We start from the raw sequence: 23,984 nt of genomic DNA, 5'->3' as shown, positions 1-23,984 counted from the left end.
CTCTCTCTCTCTCTCTCTCTCTCTCTCTCTCTCTCTCTCTCTCTCTCTCTCTCGACCAGTCCTACACTAACTTTTGCCTTTTGCGCTGCAGGGCGCAGGACTCCAGCAAGAAGCGCCTTTACTGGGGAATGGAGAGTGCAGACTTTGACTTGTGTTCCTGCAGATCAGTGTTTTAAGGAGACCAGCCTACTGCTGCCTGGATGTAAGACTTCACCGACTCAACATCTGTCATTATGCATCTTGTGCGTCTCTGCAGTTTGCTCCATCAGTTATGCTTTCTTGGAGCAGTTGCCATCGCAGGTATTGGAATAACACCGTAGGGACATCCATGCTGAAAATATATGCCGCACATCGTCTTTCTTTAGCCGACTGCAAGTGTGTGATGACTTCCTCTCATTTCTTCATGCTTCTTCTCCAGATTCGCAACCATTTCAAGAGTCTGAAGTCATTTTCCCCGAGGTTTATCCGAACGAAAGTCCACCGGTTTCCAATAAGCAAAATAGCAGAGAGACTGACGCCAGCTCCAGGGAGGTCCGCTCCACTTCCAGCCGGGGAGAGGACGAGCCGCCGGGACGGGACCGCCGGGATCCTCCGCAAACAATAAGGCTCAAAGTCCCAGCTTTTGGTACGGAGTTGCATCTCATCTTGAAGAGAGACACCCGGTTTCTGTCCCGTCATTTCACAGTGGACGGGAGCGCCGCTGAGGAGGAGAGAGCCTGTTATTACAGCGGGACTGTGCTCAATTATACAGCATCCATCGCGTCTTTCAGCACCTGCGCAGGACTGGTAAATAAAATCTTACAAATATATGGTTCGCCATAATGTAGCCTACTGACTTGTCAAAACTGAATGAAGTGTACTGTATTAAATTGGCAGATAACGTCCTAACATCTTCAGAATGATAATGCTGTTATTAAAAGTTACACCCCTTAGCCTACAATTTACCGGTTAATGTCATCATGCCTAAAGTAGCCTATCCACTACGAAACCAAAACTAAATGTAATTTTTAAAAAATTGCATGCCTTTTGTGCAGGTTTACAGGGTTATTAATGACATTAAATTAGAAAGTAAGCATTAAGCAGTAAGCAAACATTAAGGGGTGTTTAAGATGGTTTTGATGGGGTCTCCTATAACTCCCTTAACTCATTTTAAGTGGATTTTGCATGAATTAAGGGCTGAATTAATGTAAATGTAAGGGTAATGTAAGAGTATCAGCAAAAAATATTACGGAAAATACCAGATGTTAGCTACATTTCTGAACCAGTAGCCTAATCCCTTAAAATAACCTTACATTTTCATTAATTTACATTAATTCACCCCTTAATTCATACAAAATCTCCTTAAATTAATTAAGGGAGTTATCAAAACCTCCTTAAACTTCCCCTTAATCTTGACTCCTTACTTTCTAATTGTATTTAAAATTCAGGGAGAGAGGAACTTTCCATTAACAACTCATTAATAACCTGTAAACCTGCACAAAAGGCATGAAAAATCCCTTAATTACTAGTGTCTGTGAATCAAACCATGAATAAATCCCTTATAACCCCATGATACTAACCTTACTTTTTTAAAGCTATGTTATTTATAATGGATAATTAACATTTCAGGGATAAAATTAAGGGGTTTGGTTTCGTAGTATTTTCAGCCCATTTAGAGGAACATTTTGCAACAATTTTACAAGTTAATCGCCTACATCATCCAGCAGTTATTACATTATCAGTTGCTACTGATAATGTAATAACTGAATCTGTTCACCAACGTGTTAAATGTCAGTTTTCAGTCTATTTCCGTGGCTCATTCAAATGAATGGGAAGTAAAAATCTGAACGCTACAAACTCGTCCAGCTGCATCTGATCTTGGTGATTAGTTTATATTCTGGTTTTCATGGTGGTCAAGAGCCAAATAACCCCCATGTTAAAACTAAGTGGAATGTTGCTTTTAGAGTAGTGGCAACACATTGGTTACTGGCAAAAGTAATAACATTACTGTGATGAGTGTTACCACCCAACACTGTATATAAGACTGTCTATTTAGGCCAAATTCTCTTTATTATGTCAATTCTCAGTATAACGGCAATTACACTGTAGATGATTTATCTGTCTATCAATTAATTAATGAATCAATTATTGAGTCAGTCATTCTTTGCCATCAAATCTATCCTTTCAGGGGCTCTCAGGTTCCAAAGTTCTTCCAAGTTTCCCTCTAGGTCTGTGAGATAACAGTTAGCAGAGAAATCTTTTCCGGGAACCATGGCTTCTTGAGTCAGCAGGGAGCTACTAGAGTCATGAGTCAGTTTCTCTTGGCACAGCGTCTTCATTGTCCACAGGATCAGTCATTAGGGAAGATGCATAAAGCAAGCCCTTGGGTCAATGAGGCGATAAGACATCTGCTCCTAGTGGTTTGTTCTGCATACTCTCATTGGCTATGTTTACATGCAGGGAGAATTCTGTCCTTGACCAGCTCACTGAACTAACCTGGTTTTGGGTGGACACATGTAAACCTCATGACTGAGTTAGAATAACCTGGTAAACTCAAGACTCCTGGTTCAGATGCCTGGATCACTCCAGTATTAAACAGCTTTCTGTGGCATGGAAACATCTCACTGCTTCCACTTTTGGGTTTCTCAGACTCGCACAGCATTATGGGTACATTTTGATGTCAACATAAAACATGGCAGTGAGCTGTATTTACTGTTAGTATTGAGATCCTTATTACTTCCCCCTGTATTAGAAGTAATCTACCACTGCTCAGTCAAAGAGGGAGGGGGGAATATTGTGTTTACTGGTTTATTCACGGTAACAGAGAGACTCAGTCACAGGGAATCAATGTAAACAGATTGATTGAATGAGACCTGAACCAGAGTACGGACAACAGCCAGGCGACTGTGTGCATAGAAACACAGCCAGTGAATTCAGTGAGAGAGAAGATTGCGTATGAGTTGATTGTGTCGTGTGTGTAGCCTTTACAAGAACGAGAGGTTATCTCATTGGTGATATCAGCTGGGTTGAAATCAAACTTGCTTTTACGCTGAGTTGCGACTCGTCCATCATAATGATAGTTGTACTGGGTGTAGCCAAAAGAGATTTCGGTATTTTGTCCGTGAGTTCACCCCGGGACGTGCTAGGCTCCGGTGCCTCGCCTCGCTCAGACCTTTTTTCAAAGGTCACGGAGGCCTAAGGAAGATGACGACCACCTTTGCTCGAGGAAAATCCAAGCCACTACTGCAGCTGTCTCTCTCTCCCGTGCAGGCGCGAGGATCGGCCTCTTGGGAGCGAGAGGGGGGGATCGGCCACAGCTTGCTGTATATCAGCTAAGCAGGAAACAGCAGAGCAAACATCATGTGTGTCTGTCATGGGCAGGCAGTATCCACACCTTGTGAAGGGGCGTGTTGCTGTTTACAGACACACATATGAAACGTTCACACAGACACATATGAATACTACACATACATGCATACAACTAAACTCACACATATATTAATATATGATACTCTTGCACATATACAGATACAATAGGCTTCCAATGAATCCATGAAAAATATGAGAATGGTGGCCTTAACCTCAATTGCACCATACTTTTATTTTTGTCCATTAATAAAAATATGGTACAATTGAGGTCAAGTCTTGTCGTGATTTTTGTTTTTTAAGTTTTTTGGAGTGCAGCCATTGCCATGTTTTTCATGGATGTGTTGGAAGCCAGTTTGTCGTTTTTGGCACAGCACCCAACAGGAAGGAGGTTATGTGTAGAGGCGCACCTGCTATATGTTTTTAATATAAAATCATTGCATTTACAAATGCAAGATCTGAAATGAACACATTTGTTCTAATCTTTGATACTCATGGCATGACACTATAGCATGCAAACCATAGTTTTCACCTATTAATGCTAATACTATTAAGGTTTTTATATATTTTTGTCAGTGAGTACTTAGTACTCTGCATGTATGTGTGTGTTTCATAAATGTATGTATGAGTTCTCCACATGTGTGTGTGTGTGGCCAATTCATACACACCGGCTCTCATAACACTTATGCGATCTACTGCCAGTGCTACTATCTGTAGTAGTACTGATGTTGTGAGTAGGCATGTTGGCTTGTGGCAAAGAGATTAGCAACAGAAAAAAGCACTACAGTACCTGGATATAGACAGCAACAGAGACAGAACCAACTTTGCAGAAACATTATAGTGATGGAAATGCTCATGACCACAGGACAGATGGTGCATGACACTGAAGAACATTTTTGTAAAGTGTACAAGAAATAAGGGGAATAAACGTGTGCACATGGCATAAAGATGTCTCAGCAGATGGGCTTGTACAAACTATTACTGTAATACAAGTATCTCTGCTCTGCTGAAGATATAAAGTTTTCCCAAAGTCACAGCACAGAAACTTACTGCATTTTCAAATGACTGAAAACAAAGTATCATCAATTTAACTAAAAATAAAATCAAGTCTTGCTTATCCAGTCCCAAACAGTGAAAAACCAAAAACAGTTCAATACCAATGTGTGTTATACAAATGTGATTTTTACTTACATAACATATATATAAGTAAATGAGCATCTATAGAGCAGTGGTTCTCAACCTTTTTCATATCAAGGACCCCTAATTTAGTCAACATTAGAGCCATAGACCCCCATTTGATGGGATTTTGTCTCTTGAACCCAAATCTGAATATATTGTTAGATATGATTTTGTCCAGAATTCCATGTCTATCTGTATTGTAGGTAGAGAAATAACAGTGAAACTATGACCAAAACAGTCATTCCTCTACATTCTCTAATTGTGTTCACTTCTTGTAAATGAAATAATGCTGAAGTTTAACAATTCATCAATTTGCTGGGGACCCCCTGGAACCCCCTCAAGGACCCCTGGTGGTCTGCGGACCCCACGTTGAGAACCACTGCTATAGGACTGTTGGTGGCCATCTTGGCGAAGAACATCTGATTGCAATTCTAAAGTTACAGCTTGGCCATATCAACTTTATGGAATAGAGATAGTTCATTTCTGTGCTCTTTTTTTTTTTTTTTTAAGTTGTTTTCAGTTATTAACAGTATACAGAGGGTTAGGGTTGTCTGCAAATTGCTCAATACCTTAGTAATTTTATAAGTGGAGGGGGTCTGAGCATGGACAGTTACAAAGTACCTCTAGAGAAGGCTTAGCTGCGGATTTCCTTCCACCAGTTCTTAATCTTCGGCTTTAAGGGGAGCTTGTAAGATATCATAATATTCTAGGAAAGGAGACCGTGTTTTCAAGAAGCCTTGCTTAGAGCCTCTGAGGGTGTATTTAAGTTTCTCTAGTTTCAAAAAATACAAGACGGCTTTAATCCATCTGGAGAAAGATGGAGGAGACTGGTGTTTCCATGAGAGGCGAGTAACACACTTTGCCAGGAGAGTAGTGAAAGCTACAACTGTTTGGGCTTTGTTGGCAGCTTTGTTGTAATGAGACAGACCATATTAGCAGAGGTAGTCACACAAAGGATTGTGCAGATAAAAACAGAGATAGTAAAATAAATAAAAAACATAAAATTAAAATTAAAAGCAGTAATAAAATAGTACAAATCATTAATAATAGGTTAAATGCAATATGCAATTAAAGATACAATTACATTTTTTAAAAGCAATCGCATGATGTGTTTATTAATGCAAGAGCAGCCTTTCATTGGTTGTCTGATAATTTGGTCCCTAAATCAGTGTTCTACAGTCTTTTGATGTGGATGGTAGGCGAAGGTACAACATTGTTAATCATTTCATACAGACGCAATATAACAACCAGGGTTCAGAGAGAGAATCTGATGACTGATAGTGAAGCTTGCAGGTAGTCTGGAAAATAATTAGAATTTTTCTGAACATAAGGTTAGTTTTTAATAAGTCATGTCACTGAGATAGATGATGCAAACTTATCATCAATGAACAAGTCCTTTATTGACCTACTAAGTTGAGCCTGTGAGAGATGGCCGGAAGCGGTAATTACTTTTAATTGGAGAGAAGTGCAGAAGTGCTGCAACAGAAGTGCTGCAAAGCCCAAAATGTCCCATGAGCTGAGACCAAATCCTAATTGCATTGGAAACTACAGGTTTAGTGCTAAATTTACTATCGAGGCAAGACAGAGAGGCAAAAACAATAGTTACGTATTGTAACACTCTAATGGGGCTCTATTGGCTTAGGGGGCGAAGCCTGATGACTTCACTCCTTGCTGTGTCACCATCACATAACAACATGCCATGCCACAAGCCTGATTGTCTTTAAACACTGTGCCACCGGTCTGATTAATACAATAGATTGCACTCATATTCCATCACCGCAGCTCTGGGGAACCAGAGGCGACTCTGTGAATAGAAAATCTTTTCACAGTCTCAGTGTGACACAATATTGTATCAATGGAAAGTATGACCGCTGTGCCTGATGACGGGCAGTGATATGCCTATTCATTTATGCATTTACACTATCTGCAATTTTCCTCCAGCAATCCTCTCTAGCCTTGGCAGCAGTAACCGTGTTGCTTTTCGATGTTATATTTTTAGTATTGCTCATATTTATTGCAACAACCTATATCATCCCCACAGGGATCAATAGTTTCAACTTATCTTAAAACCACTGCTCTGGGTCTGTCCATGTTGCATGTGATTGGTTATTTGTTACAAAGCCCACCCCTTTTAATGTGAACAAGCTCAGCTGGATGGGAATATCCTGGAGTGAGCAAGTTGATAACCATCTTCATGAGACCAATTAGCCAGGATTGCCATTGTTTGGTTTTGTGAAGCTAGCTATCACAAAGATACTCAAACTATTTTGAGCTTGTTTCGAGACAGGCCCCATCACCATCATACATCATCATACATCTGATTTGCACAATAGCCAATGTTATATGACTGACTAGATTTAGTGACTTTTCAGACAAATGATAAGCCAACATGGGCATCATAAAAAAGATTATGTGGATTTGGCTTGTTAGGGGCCGGCAGCAACTCCACTGCCGGTCCCTATCGTGTTTGTATGTATTATTATTCTTTCTTTCTTTCTTTCTTTCTTACTAAAACTGCCTTCCCATGCATGAAGAATCACCAAACTTGGCACATAGCTCCAGCCCCATGCCAAACGACACCCACTAAAGTCTGGGGCAAATAGTCCAGATGGTGGCGCTACAGCAGCGGTCTAACGTTCAAAACTTTAAAAAATCATAAAAAATCAACAATACATGCTACAGCTCTGCAACACTGTTACCTATACTAGATTATGAAGTCCACGACTCTATAAAAAAAAACAAATGTAAAACTAATTAAATCTAACTAGTCCCACATACTTTGCACAAATTAGATGAAAATCACTACAGAGCATCATTAGACCTGCCCAAATAAAACTATTGTGGGGTTTTTCATTTAATCAAAAATTGAGCCCACAGCTCATCAAAATGTCTGACTGTAAATGGTACTGTACACCGCCACGGTCAATTGCTGCTTACTTGATGTCCAATCTTCATGTAAAAAATAGAAAATATTTTGTCTTGGTAGATGAAACATACAAAATTTCAGACTTCTAACTCAAAAACAGAATTTTTAAAAATTATTTGAATTCTGCCTTTATGGAAACCATTGTAGTCAATAGAAAATAGAGCATCTTTAAACATCAGTTATTCGCTTATGGAGCATTCAATCCTTGTACAAAGAATTTTATCTTGAAAACGGAATATTTGACACTAGTTTGAAATCTGCCTTTGTATGGATGGACAGATCTTATCATGCACCCTGCCGGTTGCCTCAGTCATAGTGTGACGCCTCCTCTCTTCAAACCACCAACAAATAGCTCAGCAAGTTCATGACTTGCCCTCGGTGTCAAAGGTTGTGAATTTGAGTCCTGGGTGATGCTGAGTAAATGTGTTTTGTTTGCTGCGACTCTCTTTTTCCTCTTACGCTACATCTGGCCGGCCCCGTCCATGACGGCTTGCAGTCCTAGTTCTTGCTTTGTTCTTGCCATGATTCGCTGCATGAACATCCATCAATTGGGGAGGGGGGCTCAGATCATTTTTAAAATAAATAAATGATACTTAAATGTTACTGTTTTACAAAAAAAATAAATAGCTGAAACTCATACAAAATTGGGCCCTACACAAAGCACCTACTCAGTGTAAGGGAGGGGGCAGCCGCCTTGCAGTTCACAAGAATTAATTTCTATATAATATAATAGCAATATTAACCTGATGTATGGCTGCAATTGTTTTTGGGTTAAGTCAAAAAGCTCCAGTGAAGCTTTTATCTGCTTTTGATTGTCTGGCTCAGTGTCTCAGTGTCTCAGTTGTTAGTACTGTGTCTTTACAGCCAGAAGGTTGCTGGTTTGATTCCCAGTCCTTTCTGTGTGGAGTTTGCGTGTTCTCCCTGTGTTCTCCTGGTTTCCTCCCACAGTCAGCTGGACTGGAGACTCTAAATTGTCCATAGGTACAAGTGTGAGAGTCTGTCTATCTGTGTCAGCCCTATGATGGACTGGAGACCTGAACAGGTTGTCTCCCTGCATTCTACCCAATGCATGATGGCATATTCTCCAGACCCCTGTGACTCTGAAAAGGATTAAGCGGGTAGAGACAATGAATGACTGACTGAACGAAGGATGATGGCTTAGCAAAGTCTCTTGGATGAGGTGAGTTTAGGATGAAGTTCACTAATACAGCAGCAATACATTAATAGGTAACTCCTCAGATGTATTTCACTGGTCAGAGCTTGAAAGTGGTGGTCAAGCCTCCTTCCTCTTGTCTGCCATCCCAGTCTGTCCGGCACCATTTCTTCCCTCATCAGCTGCCTTCTAATCAAGCCAGCCAGTAGCCTGTTTAGTCTGCGGGAACCATTAGACCTATATGAACCCAAACCAAATGAGGCTCTCCATGAGCCCACCTCATGCAACCCTGACCCTGCTGACCGACCTCCCTTGGTCCACTCTGAAACATTCCTTCCAAACAACAGGTTATCCCGCAGGGCTTGTCCTCGTTTTTAGCAGCCTGGGGGTATGGACGTATACGGATAATTTGGATTATTGGAGCTGGCAAAGAGACACTAGGAGCTCGACATGGTGCAAACGTTTGCTTGCTATCTAGACCAACTGACCTGTAATGTAAACTTCCCTCAGTTTTGATGTGCTGTGATTCCACTGGTCTGGTACTGGCATGCATTCAAAAGACTGGTTTCCCTGCTCTGTCATGCCCTCTTTCTCTGCTTTCCCTTTTCCAGCAACATAGTATTCTGGATTGTGGATTTTAACCACTGTCTGTTTTGTTTTTCAATTACAGTTGGGTTTCATTCATATCAGTGAGGATTTTCTCTACATCGAGCCCTTGAATCAGACACTAGCTGTGATGGGACAGCCTCACCGTGTGTACAGGAGGAAACGTTCAGCGGAGGAAGGAAGGGAAAAACAAAGAAACAAAGAAAATCTGACAAATCCCAACTATTGTGGAGTTATTCCAGGTGGGTCTCCTCCAGCACAACCTTGGTATACAAGCATGCCTACCAGTGGGCAAACCTCTCTATATGCTCTGTTGATGAGAAGACCACTACATTTTCTGTCCATTAAGCAATACCTCTTTCAGGAAAACTCCAGTAGCTGCTGCAATAGGCTCTTTTCACTAACATTGCTGCTGTACTTCTGCAGGGTATAGATCGGTTCTCAGCACTGCCAGCAACTTTCTGTTGCCAATAACTCTGTCTGTGATCACTTATTCTGTGTTTCAACATAATATATAACACAATACAGGTGTTGTCACTGACATATCTTTCTGTTTCTGTTGTCAGACGACTGCGCAACTATAAAAAAAGTGATTTGATCGAAGGTCACAAAATGCTAACAGTACAGAAATTAGCGTTAGCCTTGGTTAGCCAGTTAGCATTTTGTGACCCTCGATCACAGTTAACTTGCGCAGTCGTCTGACAACAGAAACAGAAAGATGTCAGTGATAACACCTGTATTGTGCTATACATTATGTTGAAAAACAAAATAAGTGATCACAGACTGAGTTATGGGTGACAGAAAGTTGGCTTTTTAACATTCCTGGCAATGGTGAGAACTGAGCTATACCCTGCAGAAGTACGGCAGCCATGTTTGTGAAAAGGGCCTACATCTTTCCATCTTTTATTTGAAGAATTTGAAGCCCTACTTTGGTGTTTACATATTGGCTGCACCTGTGTTAATCTAGGCACAGGAAGAAAACACACAACAGTAATTTCTCAATGTAATTTTAGTTTCAAGGGAAGCTAGCTTGTAGGCAACCAAATGTGCATGGTGGTGACAAAATCTTCAATGAACATGCTGTTAAAAATAAATTACCCCTGACATGGCTTTGATTCAATAGATAGAATTTATTATGTTTTTATTTATTACATGGAAAGTCATGAATGCAATTTAGGCTGGATATACTGCAACACACTGATTTCCTTTGTAGTAGCCTTGTCAGTGAAGCTTCATAAGCAGGGGGGAAACAATGAATTTTGCCAATGGAAACCAGGTGGTACTATATTTAGTGCAAATGTCACATGCTTTATATGTGTGGCACCTGGTTCTGTAACAGTGAAATTTTCAGCCAGTAGTAGATTCCTCTTGCATACTAGTCTCCACTGTTGAAACACATGCCTCCGTTTATTGAGAGCTCCATGTCTGATTTATGTCAAGCAAGTAAATGTGTGTGTGTGTGTGTGTGTTTGGGGGGGGGGGGGTTGCGGTACATTTCAATCCTCACTAGATCTGAGTTCTGAAATTTCTTTACAACATACTGTATCAATAAAAGCGACTCAACTACTCAACACAACTATCACATGCGTATATCACAGGTTCAGCCCAATTGTATAACATTCATTCTTATTCATAGTCCACACTTTGTGGACAGGTATATTTCAGTCTCACCTGAAAGCGGTCAGTTCTCACACAGATGTTGGTTCTGCAGTTACATACATTAAAGGTTTTCATTAAGGAATCTAACCTATCTGTTTTTGATCTACAGTATAATAATGTGTCCCAGCTGAGGTGAATGGAAACTGTCCAGGTACAATGCTCTGCTTCAGACTCAGCACGAGCTGACCGATAGGGAGAATACATGATGATGCCTGACCCAGTTTGATACGTATGGTTACAGTTTAGATCACAATACATTGAAAAAATGCGGTGCAGTGTGAATTAGATGGAAGATATCCTTTGTTTTATAGTATTTAATTAACCATTAATTTAATCAGACACATTGTAGCTACTGTGTAGCAACAGTGTATCGATGGAAGGACAAGTGAGACAAGCTGCTGGTTCTGTCCAGCTTTATTTCAGCATGTAACAGAAAGCAAAACTGAACAAATGAGGAGACACACTACTAGCACCAAGAATAACATTCACCCCTTTGGAATATGAGTCAACAGTCTATTAAATGAAAACTCAACCTTTTCAGGCCAGGATTCGCCCTTCAGCTCAGTTTAAGGACCAACGCATATGACTCCTTTGCAACGCAGTGCATTGCAACAGTGTGATGATGATGAAATGAACTTTCATTGGAGATAAATGTGGCTATGCTGTGCTTTCCATGCACACAGAAACCTGGCTATTGGTCATACTCTGGTCCAGGTCTTATTCAGGTTAATCTGTTTACATGAACTTTTGATTCCCTGTCACCATGAATAAACCAGTTAACAGAATATTCCTGTCTACCTGTGGTGTCCCGTGCACAGATAGAACAGTCTGCCAACAAAACAGTATGAAAAGGATGTGGCCACCATGCAGCTACCCTCTTTGAATTCTTCTTTGACTTCTAATACAGGGGAAAGAAATGATGATCCCAGTACGAACAGAAATAGTAAGTACTGCTCATGTTTTTTTTGTTTACATCAAAATATACCCATAATGCTGTGTGCTTCTGAGTTTGACAGATGGTGAAAAAGATAGGAATAGGTGCGTAAAGGATAGTGAAACCCAAAAGTGGAAGCAGTTTCCATGCCACCGTAACCTGTCTAATATTGGAGTAATTTCTCTTAAGGGATACGTTTGGCGAATTTGGACCTATATATAATTTGTCTCTTACATACCTGTAGCATTGGACCCACAGAAAATATTGACTCCCGAGTTGGTTGAGCTGTCGGGTGAACCGGCGGACTCTTTCGCTACTATTCGTCTCTGCTGGTTAGTTGGGTGCAGTTGCATCCAACATCTTTTCACTTTGGTGGCCCCAGGTGTCAGCAGTACCTGTTTGAATTGAAAGTTTGAAGGACATAGTGGCATCCAGGGTTAGGGCTCAGTTGGCTAAGACATATGTCCTGAATTCAAATCCGGCTTGGGACCTTTGCTGCATGCCTCTCTCTCCTCTCTTAAAAAAAAAGAAAGTTTGAAGGACAGCATTACCCAGAAATCATGCAACCTGATGACAGTGAACTGCGTACTCCTCGGACCTAAATATCATCTTCTTAGTGTGTGATGGGGTGGAGGTGGTGAAGAGGTTCAGCTATCGTTGGTGAGTCCAGCTTTCTCTGGACGGAGCGCTCTCACACTGCTATTTAGGAGACACTTTTGGATTTCACTCTGCCAAGTTTCAAGTCATCACATGCTATGTGGAGAAGATTTTCCCACCAATGACCATGGAAAATAGGGTGAATCTACAGCATCTCAATTAGTGGGGATGGGATGCTCTTCTGAGTTGCAGCCCACTTTGTGAGCTAGTGGCTTTAGGCATAATCAACAGAGGCAAATCAGGTTCTTATTGGTTGGTGGTGTTTCTTTTCTTTTACAGAAACACTGGGAAGTAATAGCCGGAAACCATCTGAGGGCGGGAGAGGAAAGAGGTATTCCTATAAGCTACTCCATGAGTACGATGTGGAGACACTGGTGGTGGCTGACCCAACTATGGTTGGCTACCATGGGACAGAGGCTGTGAAACGCTTCATTCTCACCATCATGAACATGGTACGCATCTCTTTTGCCTCACCATTTCACAACAGTTTGAGTAACGCTTGAGTAACATTGTGAGTAATGACCTGCCATGTATTTCTTACTATATTAGTACTATTATAGTTTTGGGATGTGTCCACATGTCCAAGTTTGGAAATTGGCTGCTCTTCCTTTGTAAGTAAAGATTACTGGGAAGACATAAAAACGACAGCAATTGTTTCTGTCATTTCGCAGGTTTTCAACTTGTTTCAACACAAAAGTCTAGGCATACTGGTCAACATCAGATTGTCCAAACTTGTCTTACTTCCGGAGACACCAGTAAGAATCTTTATTTTTTTTGGGAGGGTTTGCTGAGTACATATGCTCTTTTTCAGCAACACTGCTAGACACTCACCTGGGAGCCTGGGGACAAAATGGCATCAAAACTTGCACAGATAGCACCCATGCAAATGACCACTTAGGATTTACCTCATGAACACTGATGCACTGATGATTTAAAGTGTCACACCACTTGTTTTTATGGGTAACACAACCGCATTTCAGGTGAGGAAGATACTTTACTCAATCTCTAACAACACACAGAGGCCGCTGCTTCCCCAAAAGTAGGATTCACATTGTAAACTAAAAAAATAGTATACAATTAAACTGAAATTAACTCCTTTATTACGTTGTGCCAATGTTGCCATAGCTAAAATATGTCTTAATCTGTCTACTTATGATATGGTATGCAGTATGCTTGTCAACCCTTAGTGTTGGGTAAATCACATCTTTCTCCATCACTGTAGACAAACATGTATATCGGTCACCATGGTGAGAAGATGCTGGAGAGTTTCTGTCACTGGCAGCAGGAGGAATATGGCAAGAAGAATATCCTGTCTGACTTGAATTCACCATGGAGCGAAGATCTGCCCTCTGTGGACACGGCAGTACTCATCACACGGTAGGCCTTCAATGTCCCTATGTTGCATTTACTGACAGTCAGTTATTAGTCACACACCAATACTAATTCCAAGTACTAAACTGCAAATATGAGATAATGAGTACAGATCTGATCCTTTACTTTTACTGAACAATACAGACCGAGAACATTTGTTTGGGGTCAATGCACAAAAATGATTGCAAAACAACATATTTTTCATCCATTAGACAGATTTAATCTACTTTTATATATCAAAAAGTGGCAGATGGCTCTTAGTATTAGATTTTGAGTTAGAAAATGAATAAAAGAGACATTGACCAAATACATACAACAAAAAGCAGTTAACCAAATCTAACATATAAGTAAAAATAAATTCACAAATACAAAAATGAACAGAGCAGACACACAAATTGTTTTTTACATGCAATACATATAAAAATACAATTGTTCACATCCTTCCTCAACTTTTCTTAAATGTTCTGTGTTTAAATGCCCATATCTTTAGAATGATAAAAAATCAACTTGGAAAGTAAATTCAGTTTAAATTTTGACAATTTTCTCCACAGAAAATCTCCCCATTTAGAGCCTCCAGTGACTATTCAAGACTTATATCAGTCAAGACAGCTAGCACCATCAAAACTCTATCAAATCTATTCACAGATATGATTCCTCTTAACAATAGACTGCCTTTAGATAATAGTGTTGTGGAGACAGATGCCCCCATCCCCCCCACTCCCCAGTTCATGAAGTTTAGTGTGTGGCTTATGGTAATTGCATGCCATTTAAGAGGGAGGGGATCGGCGCTGCATGGTGGTTTTCACCTGGTCAGTGAACGATGATGTGTTTGGTCCTCCATCCATTCCATCTTTTTTTGCAGGAAAGACTTCTGTGTGCATAAAGACGAACCATGTGACACTGTAGGTAAGTGGTATATGGTGGCTGAGTTGTTATATCTAAGTGGAATATGCATGCATGTATACACTTGCTTAATCTGTGATCCACTTGTACACTAACTTTGACTAATGAGTAAGGGAAGATAATGGGTAGATGTTTGTGCTCGCTGCCAGATGATACACATCCTGCCTGTCAGGTATTGACATGGTTCAGTAGTGAGGGTCAGGCCTGTAGCCTATATGAACGGATGTTTAAGAGCATTATCATGAGGATTACACAGTGAATTAGAGGCCTTATAAAGTCACTCAACAACCCCTAAAGGCTCCAGATGTCCAGCTAAGCACAGGGGGAAGCAGAGAGATGAGTTTGTGATTTCACAGGGCCAAGGCGCCAAAAAAAAGCCATGGCATTCACTAATGGACAGATTACAGCGAGATCTCTCGTCTCACCCCCAATACTTATTAATACCCTGTCCTGAGAGATGTTCTGACCTGAAATAAGAAATGTAGTTTTGTTTTTGTCTGTATAAGTGTATATGTGTGTGTACATGTGTCCATGTTTGTGAGATGAATAGCATTAAGTATACTAATGGACAGGTCCAGGTCCCTCCAAAAATATACTTTATTCTCATCCATCAAAGGTGGGATTGTTCTTCCAGGGTTCATAATGGAATGCATTAGTTCTGGATCTATTTCAACAGAGTGATTTAGGCATCAAAGCTCATGGCTTACGATCCACTACACAAGGGAAAAGAAGGAATCCCTCTCCTCATGTTTTCCCCTCTCAACCTGATCCAACTGGAGCAAAAGATTTGCAGTTATGTCCTGACTCAAAATCAGAAGCATACAGCAGACATAAATATAGTGTAATTGTACTACATAATGATTCTAGTTTTTAACTTTTGGATGGACTGGTTTTCCCTGCATCCTGATGGCTCTTGGTCATGCACTTGCTTTAACATTGTGCACATGTAATATTGCATTGACTGCTGCAGTATTAACATTGGTGACACTGGTTACCAAAAAGGTAACATTGATGATATTTTACACTCCTTTTTGATTTTAGGAATTGCCTACTTGAGTGGAATGTGCAGTGAGAGAAGGAAATGCATTCTGGCTGAGGATAATGGCCTCAACTTAGCCTTCACCATCGCTCATGAAATGGGCCACAAGTGAGTCAGCTTCCATTTCAGTCTTCGTATGTGAAATTCTGGTACTTTTTCTTAAGGGCACCAAACAAACATGATGTTAAAATCACAAGGAAATAGCATGGTGATGAAGGTGATGATGATTTGTTGCCTCCGTAATTCAACATATTTCCGGGTGAAACAAGATGTTGTTTCAAAAGTGGGCAGGTAGGACCATAATGAATATGAAAAGAGGAGCCTGTCCTCCCCCAAAAAACGACCCTGTAGGTCGTTTGTACAAGCAGCTTATTACGACCTATAGTTACGTTTTAAAGTTAAGCGACCTCTAGCGGTCGTGTAAATAACGACAATGTGCTACATTGGTCTGCGTCCAACGGACCAACTTGACAGTCATGTGACTGTCAAGTTTCTCTCTCAACATTGAAATAGCACGGTGGAAAGTAAGGGTGTTGTGGTCGGGGATGGCGGATAGGCGTATATGTTTGCCTTCGATGTCGGCGACCGGGGTTCGATTCCCAGCGTTTCCAAATTTAACCATGACCAAACCATTTTCCTAACCTTAACCAAGTTGTTTTAGTTGCCTAACCATAACCATAACCCAAGTTGTTTTCATTTCACATATTTTTTGAGATCACGTTGGAAACGCTCCTGTGGGACGTTTTCATTTCACGTATTTTTGTGAGATCACGTTCGTTGGAAACGCTCCTGTGGATCGTTTTCATTTCACGTATTTTCGTGAGATCACGTTGGAAACGCTCCTGTGGGTCATTAGAGGGTAGGAACAAACGACCTATGTGGTCGTATGGGTTGGAGGACTTGTTGGAAAAGAGAAAGGCAGTGAAGCCAATTGCATATTTGGTATAGTTGGTGAAGCAATCCACTGTAAAATGCTTTGTACATAGTCTTGAGCTTCACAAATTCTGGATTCTTCAAAATGAATAAACAGCATTGGGACACAACCATGGTCCCTTAGGAAAAGGAAACAGGGTTTTCACTGTTGTACCATGTTGCCACTCGGTCACTTTGAAAGTTGTGAAGATGCAGGTTTTATATGATTGGAGGGTGTAGAGTGGGGTATTTCTTCAAAAATGTGTAATGGTGTTATTGGTTGGAATTTTTACATATACGCCTATTGGTACACTATGAAGTAACCACTAAAAATACACCGTTTTCCAATAAGTAAAGGTAGTAGGATTTTGATATTAACATACAACCAAAATTTTGGGGCATTTATTGTTAAATATGTGTACATAATGATATGGAAAATTTCACAATGAAGTGAAAAAGCCATTTTTCATTGCATTGTGATTTAAAAATGTGTGGGTAATGGCGCATTTAAGTTCAGTTAGTTTTGTTGAATTACAACACCAGCACGGCCATTACAATATTTGCGGAACTTGTGGATCTGAGGAGGGCTATATCTGAAGAAGCCATTTTTACATTTTTCTTAAATAATGAGAGAGTAAAAGCTGGATAATGAGAACAAGGACAGTGAACAACTCACATTTAGCACAGCCTACTGCAGAGGGACCCAGAACCACTGAGCTAGCACCGCTAATGCTAATGTGTCATGTGGTTTTGCCTCTGAGAATGTATCATTATTATCTCTACTGGGTTCAGTGCACTCATCTGGGCAGTATTTGATTTGGCTCTGCTCTAAAAACCAAAAAAAGAAAAATATAACACTTTTACTTCACTGGAGCAGTTATTTGCCTTTATTGACTTTATTTAAATGCACACTGAGCAGTTATAGCAGTTTATGCTATTTCCCCCCTTGAAATAGCATAAACTCATCCAAAAATGATCCTACTCCATCATTAATTGGTAGTCTGTGACAGTGTGTGTCTGCAGAGAGCCTGCTGCCTTCTGCCTGGATTTTCTTATTTCTGAATGTTCGGGACGTTTCTGGGCATCAACCTTTTGGCAGCAGGTGTGTCCGGCTGGAACCAAAACCACTGCTGAATCATTTTTATCTAAAAGCCACGCTGGCTGCGGTAGCGGTCGGAACTCTAATAGTAACTGGAGTTCTGGTCAGAGCTAGTGTGTGTCGTGAAGTGGCAGCTAGCTACCGTTAGCGTAGCTCTGTTGTAGTAGAAAAGCTGATAGCTAAGCTAACTGGCACCTACCTGTCCAACAGAAAACAGGCCGACTCCACGTCGCTCTTCATCCCCATCCTCTCCTTCAATACTCTCCAACGAGTGAAAGCCAACCCCAGATTCACTCTCATTTTGGAACGTACCTTGTCTGCTTTGAGTTTCACCTCGCTGTACTTTTTACTGTTTTTTTACCGTTCTGGCAACTGCAGGGAGGAGGGGTCCACTTTGAAAGTTGTGTTTACAAGCCACAAGCAGCAAAATCCTACTCAGTATGCCTTTAAAATGAAGCTTGTTTGTTGAGTAGTGCGTTAGAACAACTGGCACTCCTGGGGTGATGAGGTAAGGCTCTAAATGAAATAAGGCTCTAACTGTGTTAATACTTCGTTGTGTCCCACTCTGGTATCTCAGCAGAGATGCTGGTTGGAGCCCATCTGCATTTGTGTCCTTATATTCAGCTGCTCGTATATTCAGCTGCTTCTTCACACTTTCAACAATGGTGATTGAAAACTCATTAACTCTCTGTTTGGATGAAATTATGTGTTTCCAGTATGAGTCAGTTTGTGAATTTGTATGCCTAATGGGGGCAACGTTCCAAGTGTGGGGGTGTTTGTTTCTATATCTGTCCCAAAATAGCAGAGGAGAAAAGCAGTCAAACGTCTTTGCCAAATGAGCTCATAGATTACAGATTGATTTGTCATGATGTGATGTCATTTTACAAAGGCCACACTTCATGCAGTCTCACGAAAAAACTCACCGATATCAAAGCATCTCAGTGGTTTGAATCATACTGAACTGACCTGCAGTGTCAATGCCATAACCAGTGTTTGGGAAAGCTACTTTTGAAACGAACTAGTTAGACTAATTTACTTAGTTACTTGTTCTAAATAGTAACTAGTTACTATTTGTTAGGTAGCCTTTATTAAAGGTAACTTAAAGACTACTTTCAAGTTACCCACATAAAAACATGCCTTTAAAGGTCCCATATTCTACATGTTTTATTTTGTGTCTTGAGGTCCATTCAAAGCTGTGTGTGTGGTGTCATGCACCAAAAACACTCTCAATCCATTTTTACACGTTCATTTTGCAGCATCTCTCTGAGCCTTACCAAGAACAGGCTGTTTCTGTCGCTGTGTCTTTAAGGCTCATTAATATTAACGACCCCTCTGTTCTGATTGGCTAACCGTTTCAAGAGTGAAACGTGAAACGCCGCGGCCCGGCAGCTACAGGTAGGGAAAACTCTCCGGTAATAAACAATGACAACCGCTCAACCGCTTTGAAAAAAACCACTTTGTTAGTCTATTATTTCTTACAAAAATGATAATGAGCGAACCTTTGTGACAAAGTTACGGAAGTCCAAACGGCTCGTTTAGAGACTCGCTTTTCTAATATAGATTGTGTGGATTTAGTTGGCGACCGTGCGTTTTGATACTTTCACCATGTTTAGATAGACCATCCAACTCCTTTATGATCACAGAGGCAAGGGGAATCCTGTTTTACATGATATGGGACCTTTAATATATCTTATGGTGATGTTCTCACTCTCTTTGTATAGAAATCATCACTGTGTACTCAATCTAATATTTAAAAAATGGTTAGTGTTAGAGCTCTTCCTGGATGCTTCAATAGAGAGAAGCCTGTGACTCTCCTTGACTGAGCGTCATTGTGGAATACAACTGTGAGGGCGGCTGTGGCTAATTGCTGGATGTCAACTTCTCTGTTAAATCCCTCCATATAGTCCAGATGTAGTGAACTTTACCGTTCCAAAAGTCCAGGGAAGAAGAACAGAAGTACCTCTTGTTCAGTCTACCGCTATGCGTGCATGCATGTGAAATAATTTACATGGATAGTGTTAGAGTGAGCAGACGCCCTCGTTTTCCAGGGACAGTCTGCGGATCTGGTGCTTTGTCCCCGGCTGGCACTGTACCTATAATTGTCGGAGGGCATACATGTATTACTTTATTACTCCCATAAATTACTGAGGGGGCCTATCATTCCCGTCAGATTTCAGAATGTGTCTATCGCACAAAGAAGGCAATTTGAATTCTGATGGTTCCACAATTGACAGAGGCCATGGGAGTTCACTGAAAATAAAGTATAGGTGTTTTACTTGTTAACAGTAGGCTACTCCCATGGGGACGTGCACTCTGTATATATCACAAATACAGTTGATAGGGAACGAGATTGAAATCACTGAATCATTCAGGTAAAAACTACATTACTAGACTCTAGTAAAACGCTGTCTGGACAGGGCCATTGGTTTGATCTGCTGCTGTTGCCGCTGGTTCATCCTCTGGTTCAAATAAATAAGGCTGGGCAAAGAACTGTTGTCCCTCTTCTATATCAAAGTTAAACCTTTATTTAAACGATGACACAGGGTTAAAAAGTCCATTACAAGATAGAAATGCATGCAGTAAAGTTTAGTCTTAAGTTTAGATTTAGGAAATCTTAATGTTGCAATCAACAGGTAACCAGTGAAGTGATGCCAGAATTAGAATGATGTGATTTCTTCTGTCAGCATCAGTTAAAATCCTGGCTGCTGCATTCTGTACAAGTTGGAGGCAATGGGGAGACTTTTGAATTAGAGCAGAAATAAAAAGAGTTGCACTATTCTAGGCCAGAGGAAATAAAAGCGTGAATGACTTTCTCCAGATTGCTGAACCATAAAAAATGTCTTAATTTTGGAGATGGTTCTTCACCGACAGGAACAGGACTGTACAACTCTCTCGAGTTGAACATTAAAGGTAATGTCAGCATCAAAGATGACTCTTACGTTTCTGGCAGCTGGCAGGGAGATCAGAGAGATGTGGGGAAAAAAACTGCTTTCCCAATCAGTGAGGATATTTTAGCAGCTCTGTAATAGCACCTCCATCATTGGTTAGGAAACAAAAGGTCTTGAGTTCAAGACTTGTCACCCCCATTCTCTACAATATGTCTGCCAGTCAAGAATGATACCTTTAAGTTGTTGATCTATGACTAAAATAGAATTACTAGTAAGGAATAATATTTATATAATATTATATATAAATATTATTATTATTATTATATGATTATTATTATATAATATAATATTTAATAATATTTTTTTTAATCTTATTTTTTTATTTTATGATGGCACCATCATATTAACCATTTGTAAAATTCATGCATCAGTCATAATGGATTCACAATTTCCTAATAATTTCCTAGAAAGGAACTGTTATTTCTTGGGAAGTTTCCTGGAAAGAACCATGAAATGATGTAGTAGCTATATAGAAAATGTAAGCAATCTGGTGGAGTCGATACGATACTGTCAATTTCTATAGGAGTTTCCTGGAAAGAACTGCAAAACTGTAAAAAAAAAAAAAAAAAAAAAGAAAAATAACAGGCAGAGGTCAATTTGGTAACCCAAGTCATTATTCATATAATTATATAATATAGTTATTTGTTGAATTCCTTCCTCTAATTTCTAAGTTTCTATATAACTACTACATAATTTCATGGTTCTGTCTTGGAAACAAAAGAAATTACTACGTATTTACCAACTACCAACTACCATTGAACTCTTTCTCTATTTTTGCTATAATTAATGTTCTTTCCAGGAAACTTAACAGTTCCTTTCTAGGAAATTATTAGGAAATTGCGGAAAATCAATAAAATAACGGAGGACACTGATTCATCGTAATGTTTCGTGTCATTGCTACACTGATGATACAAAGCTGTATTTGCGTGTAACCCAGTGATGCAACCATGATGCATGATTTGTTGTCTGGCAGACATTAAATGTTGGATATCTAAAAACGTAATTGAGCTTAAATAAATCTATGCTTGTTATATTTAGCTCACCAAACACAACCTTTAAAATTCATCTTGATTATAGCAACCTGGCAACTAATATCTAACATGCTGCCAGAAATCTGGGAGTCATTTTTGATTCTGGTCTGAATAATGAGAATCAAGCCCAAAGAGCTGTTCAGTCTTGAGAAATAGCTCTAAAATTAGGTAATTTCTAATCTTTTCTGACTTTGATAAAATGACTCATGCCTTTATATTATGTTGTATTGACTATTGTAACACAATGCTTTCTTGCTTGATGTGAACAAAGCAATAGGCTCTACAAGTTGAAAATGCAGCAACTAGGCTTTCAACTAGCAGTAAGAGGAGACATTGTATAACTTTTAGCTTACATTACATACATTACATTAGCTTACACCTTACATTGGCTTTGAGTGGAATTAAGAATTGATTTTATGAATTTACGGTGTCCTTTAAAGCAATAAATGGCTTGACCCAAGCTGATATTGCAGAGCTTTTATACAGAGATGTCTGTAGTTTGCAGAGATAGCTGTGCTCCCTGGGTGTGTAACTCTAAAGTGAAGTAATTGAAGAAATTAATAACCAGAATTGCCCTTTAAGCCCAGCACTTTTAATGTGTCTCACTTATTTTTGTACAGACATTATGGTTGGGATTTTATGCTGTAGTATACCCTTGCTCTTGTTTTCTGTGTTCTTGCCTGTGTCCATAGTTTAGTTGTAACAGAAGTAACATTTGTCTGTTTTGTTTTTCCTGGTGACCGAAGCATGGGCGTTAGCCACGACAATGACCACCAATCGTGTGCGGATGGTCTTCACATCATGTCGGGCGAGTGGGTGAAAGGAAAAAACCTGGGTGACATTTCATGGTCCAGCTGTAGCCGTGATGAAGTTGAGAAATTCCTCAGGTAATGCACACTCTCACTTCTGAGTTGCACATAATTACATCCATTGAAAGGAAAACATGGATTCCCATTGGAGGATAGCTTTGTCTAGAATTTGGAGCAAGGTTTAATTCAGTTTAATTCACATCGTATGAAATTCCTGTGCAGATCAGAGGTAGTAAGATTTGTATTTTTGTTGCAATATTACTATGTTGTTATTTTTGTAATATCTGCATTCATATTATACAGGAATCACTCTGGACATCTTGATTTGTTGGAATTACCTGGAAAGTGTCCATATTTAAACTTGAACCTGTCTAAATGGCAAGACTGAGATTTTTGCAGTCTTTTTGTGTCTGTCCACTTAGTTCTCTAGTTTTAAATTTAGTTTAAAATGTCTGAAAATCATTTTAAAATAAATTACAGTAATAGTCAAAATTCTGTAACACTTCATAATAAGGTTCCCTTACAAAAAAGTCACATGTGAAAACCCACATGTGAATTCACAGCACATGCGCTTTTTGGACACATGTTGGTTTTCATGTCAACATGAAATTTCACCATCTCCCATATGAAATATGTATATATCACATGCAATGGCAGGTGCAAATGTGAAAAAAAAATGTGGAAATGTTGAAAAAAACCTGACATTTTCACATCTTAAGTAAAAACCGGCATGTTATGTCAGAATACAACGTGAAAAAAATCATTCACGTGAAAACCAACATGTGTCCAAAAAACACATGTGCTTTGAATTCACAGGTGAATTTGTTTATAGTTACACACAAACAATTGAGAATGTGACCCTGTAATTATTAAGAATGGGTGTTTATGTCATGTCAGATCTAAAGCCAGCAGATGCCTCCTCCAAACAGACCCTCTCAGCCTGAATTCAGCCATCCTGCCATCCAAACTCCCCGGGATGACATACACTGCTGATGAACAGTGCCAGATCCTGTTCGGACCTGCGGCATCACTCTGCAAGAGCATGCAGGTAAGGCATGTTTACAAGAAATCTTCTAGTGGAGCAGATATGTTCAAATAATATGCATTTAATCTCATAACAAGTATGCAGATACACTTACATCTTCCATAACTAAAACCATCATTTTAAGGCCCTCTAGATCAGTCATTCTCAAACTTTTTTCATATCAAGGACCCCTAATTTAGTACACATTACAACCACGGACCCCCATGTGATGAGATTTTGTCTCTCGGACCCAAATCTGAGGCTATTTTTATTGTCAGATATGATTTTGTCCAGAATCTCATGACTATCTGTATTGTAGGTAGAGAGATAACAGTGAAACTATGATCAAAACAGTCATTCTTCTACATTCTCTAATTGTGTTAACTTCT

At 39.8% G+C, this 23,984-nt stretch overlaps 1 protein-coding gene across 1 annotated transcript in view; it reads left to right on the top strand.

Annotated features, from left to right (window-relative positions):
- Positions 1–23,984, top strand: part of LOC139917174 (A disintegrin and metalloproteinase with thrombospondin motifs 19-like) — a 53,854-nt gene that overhangs the window by 1,697 nt on the left and 28,173 nt on the right. Inside the window, exons 2-11 of the mRNA XM_071906249.2 lie at positions 92–202; positions 419–786; positions 9,274–9,451; positions 12,739–12,911; positions 13,131–13,214; positions 13,682–13,836; positions 14,693–14,736; positions 15,775–15,880; positions 22,509–22,649; positions 23,469–23,619. Of these exons, the coding sequence (XP_071762350.2) occupies positions 92–202; positions 419–786; positions 9,274–9,451; positions 12,739–12,911; positions 13,131–13,214; positions 13,682–13,836; positions 14,693–14,736; positions 15,775–15,880; positions 22,509–22,649; positions 23,469–23,619 (1,511 nt within the window). The remainder of the gene's footprint in view (positions 1–91; positions 203–418; positions 787–9,273; positions 9,452–12,738; positions 12,912–13,130; positions 13,215–13,681; positions 13,837–14,692; positions 14,737–15,774; positions 15,881–22,508; positions 22,650–23,468; positions 23,620–23,984) is intronic.

Source organism: Centroberyx gerrardi, chromosome 2 (assembly GCF_048128805.1).
Source record: "Centroberyx gerrardi isolate f3 chromosome 2, fCenGer3.hap1.cur.20231027, whole genome shotgun sequence".
Classification (NCBI taxonomy): Eukaryota; Metazoa; Chordata; class Actinopteri; order Beryciformes; family Berycidae; genus Centroberyx; species Centroberyx gerrardi.
The sequence above is the reverse complement of the archived record's forward strand: the minus strand, read 5'-3'. Positions and strand labels throughout refer to the sequence as shown.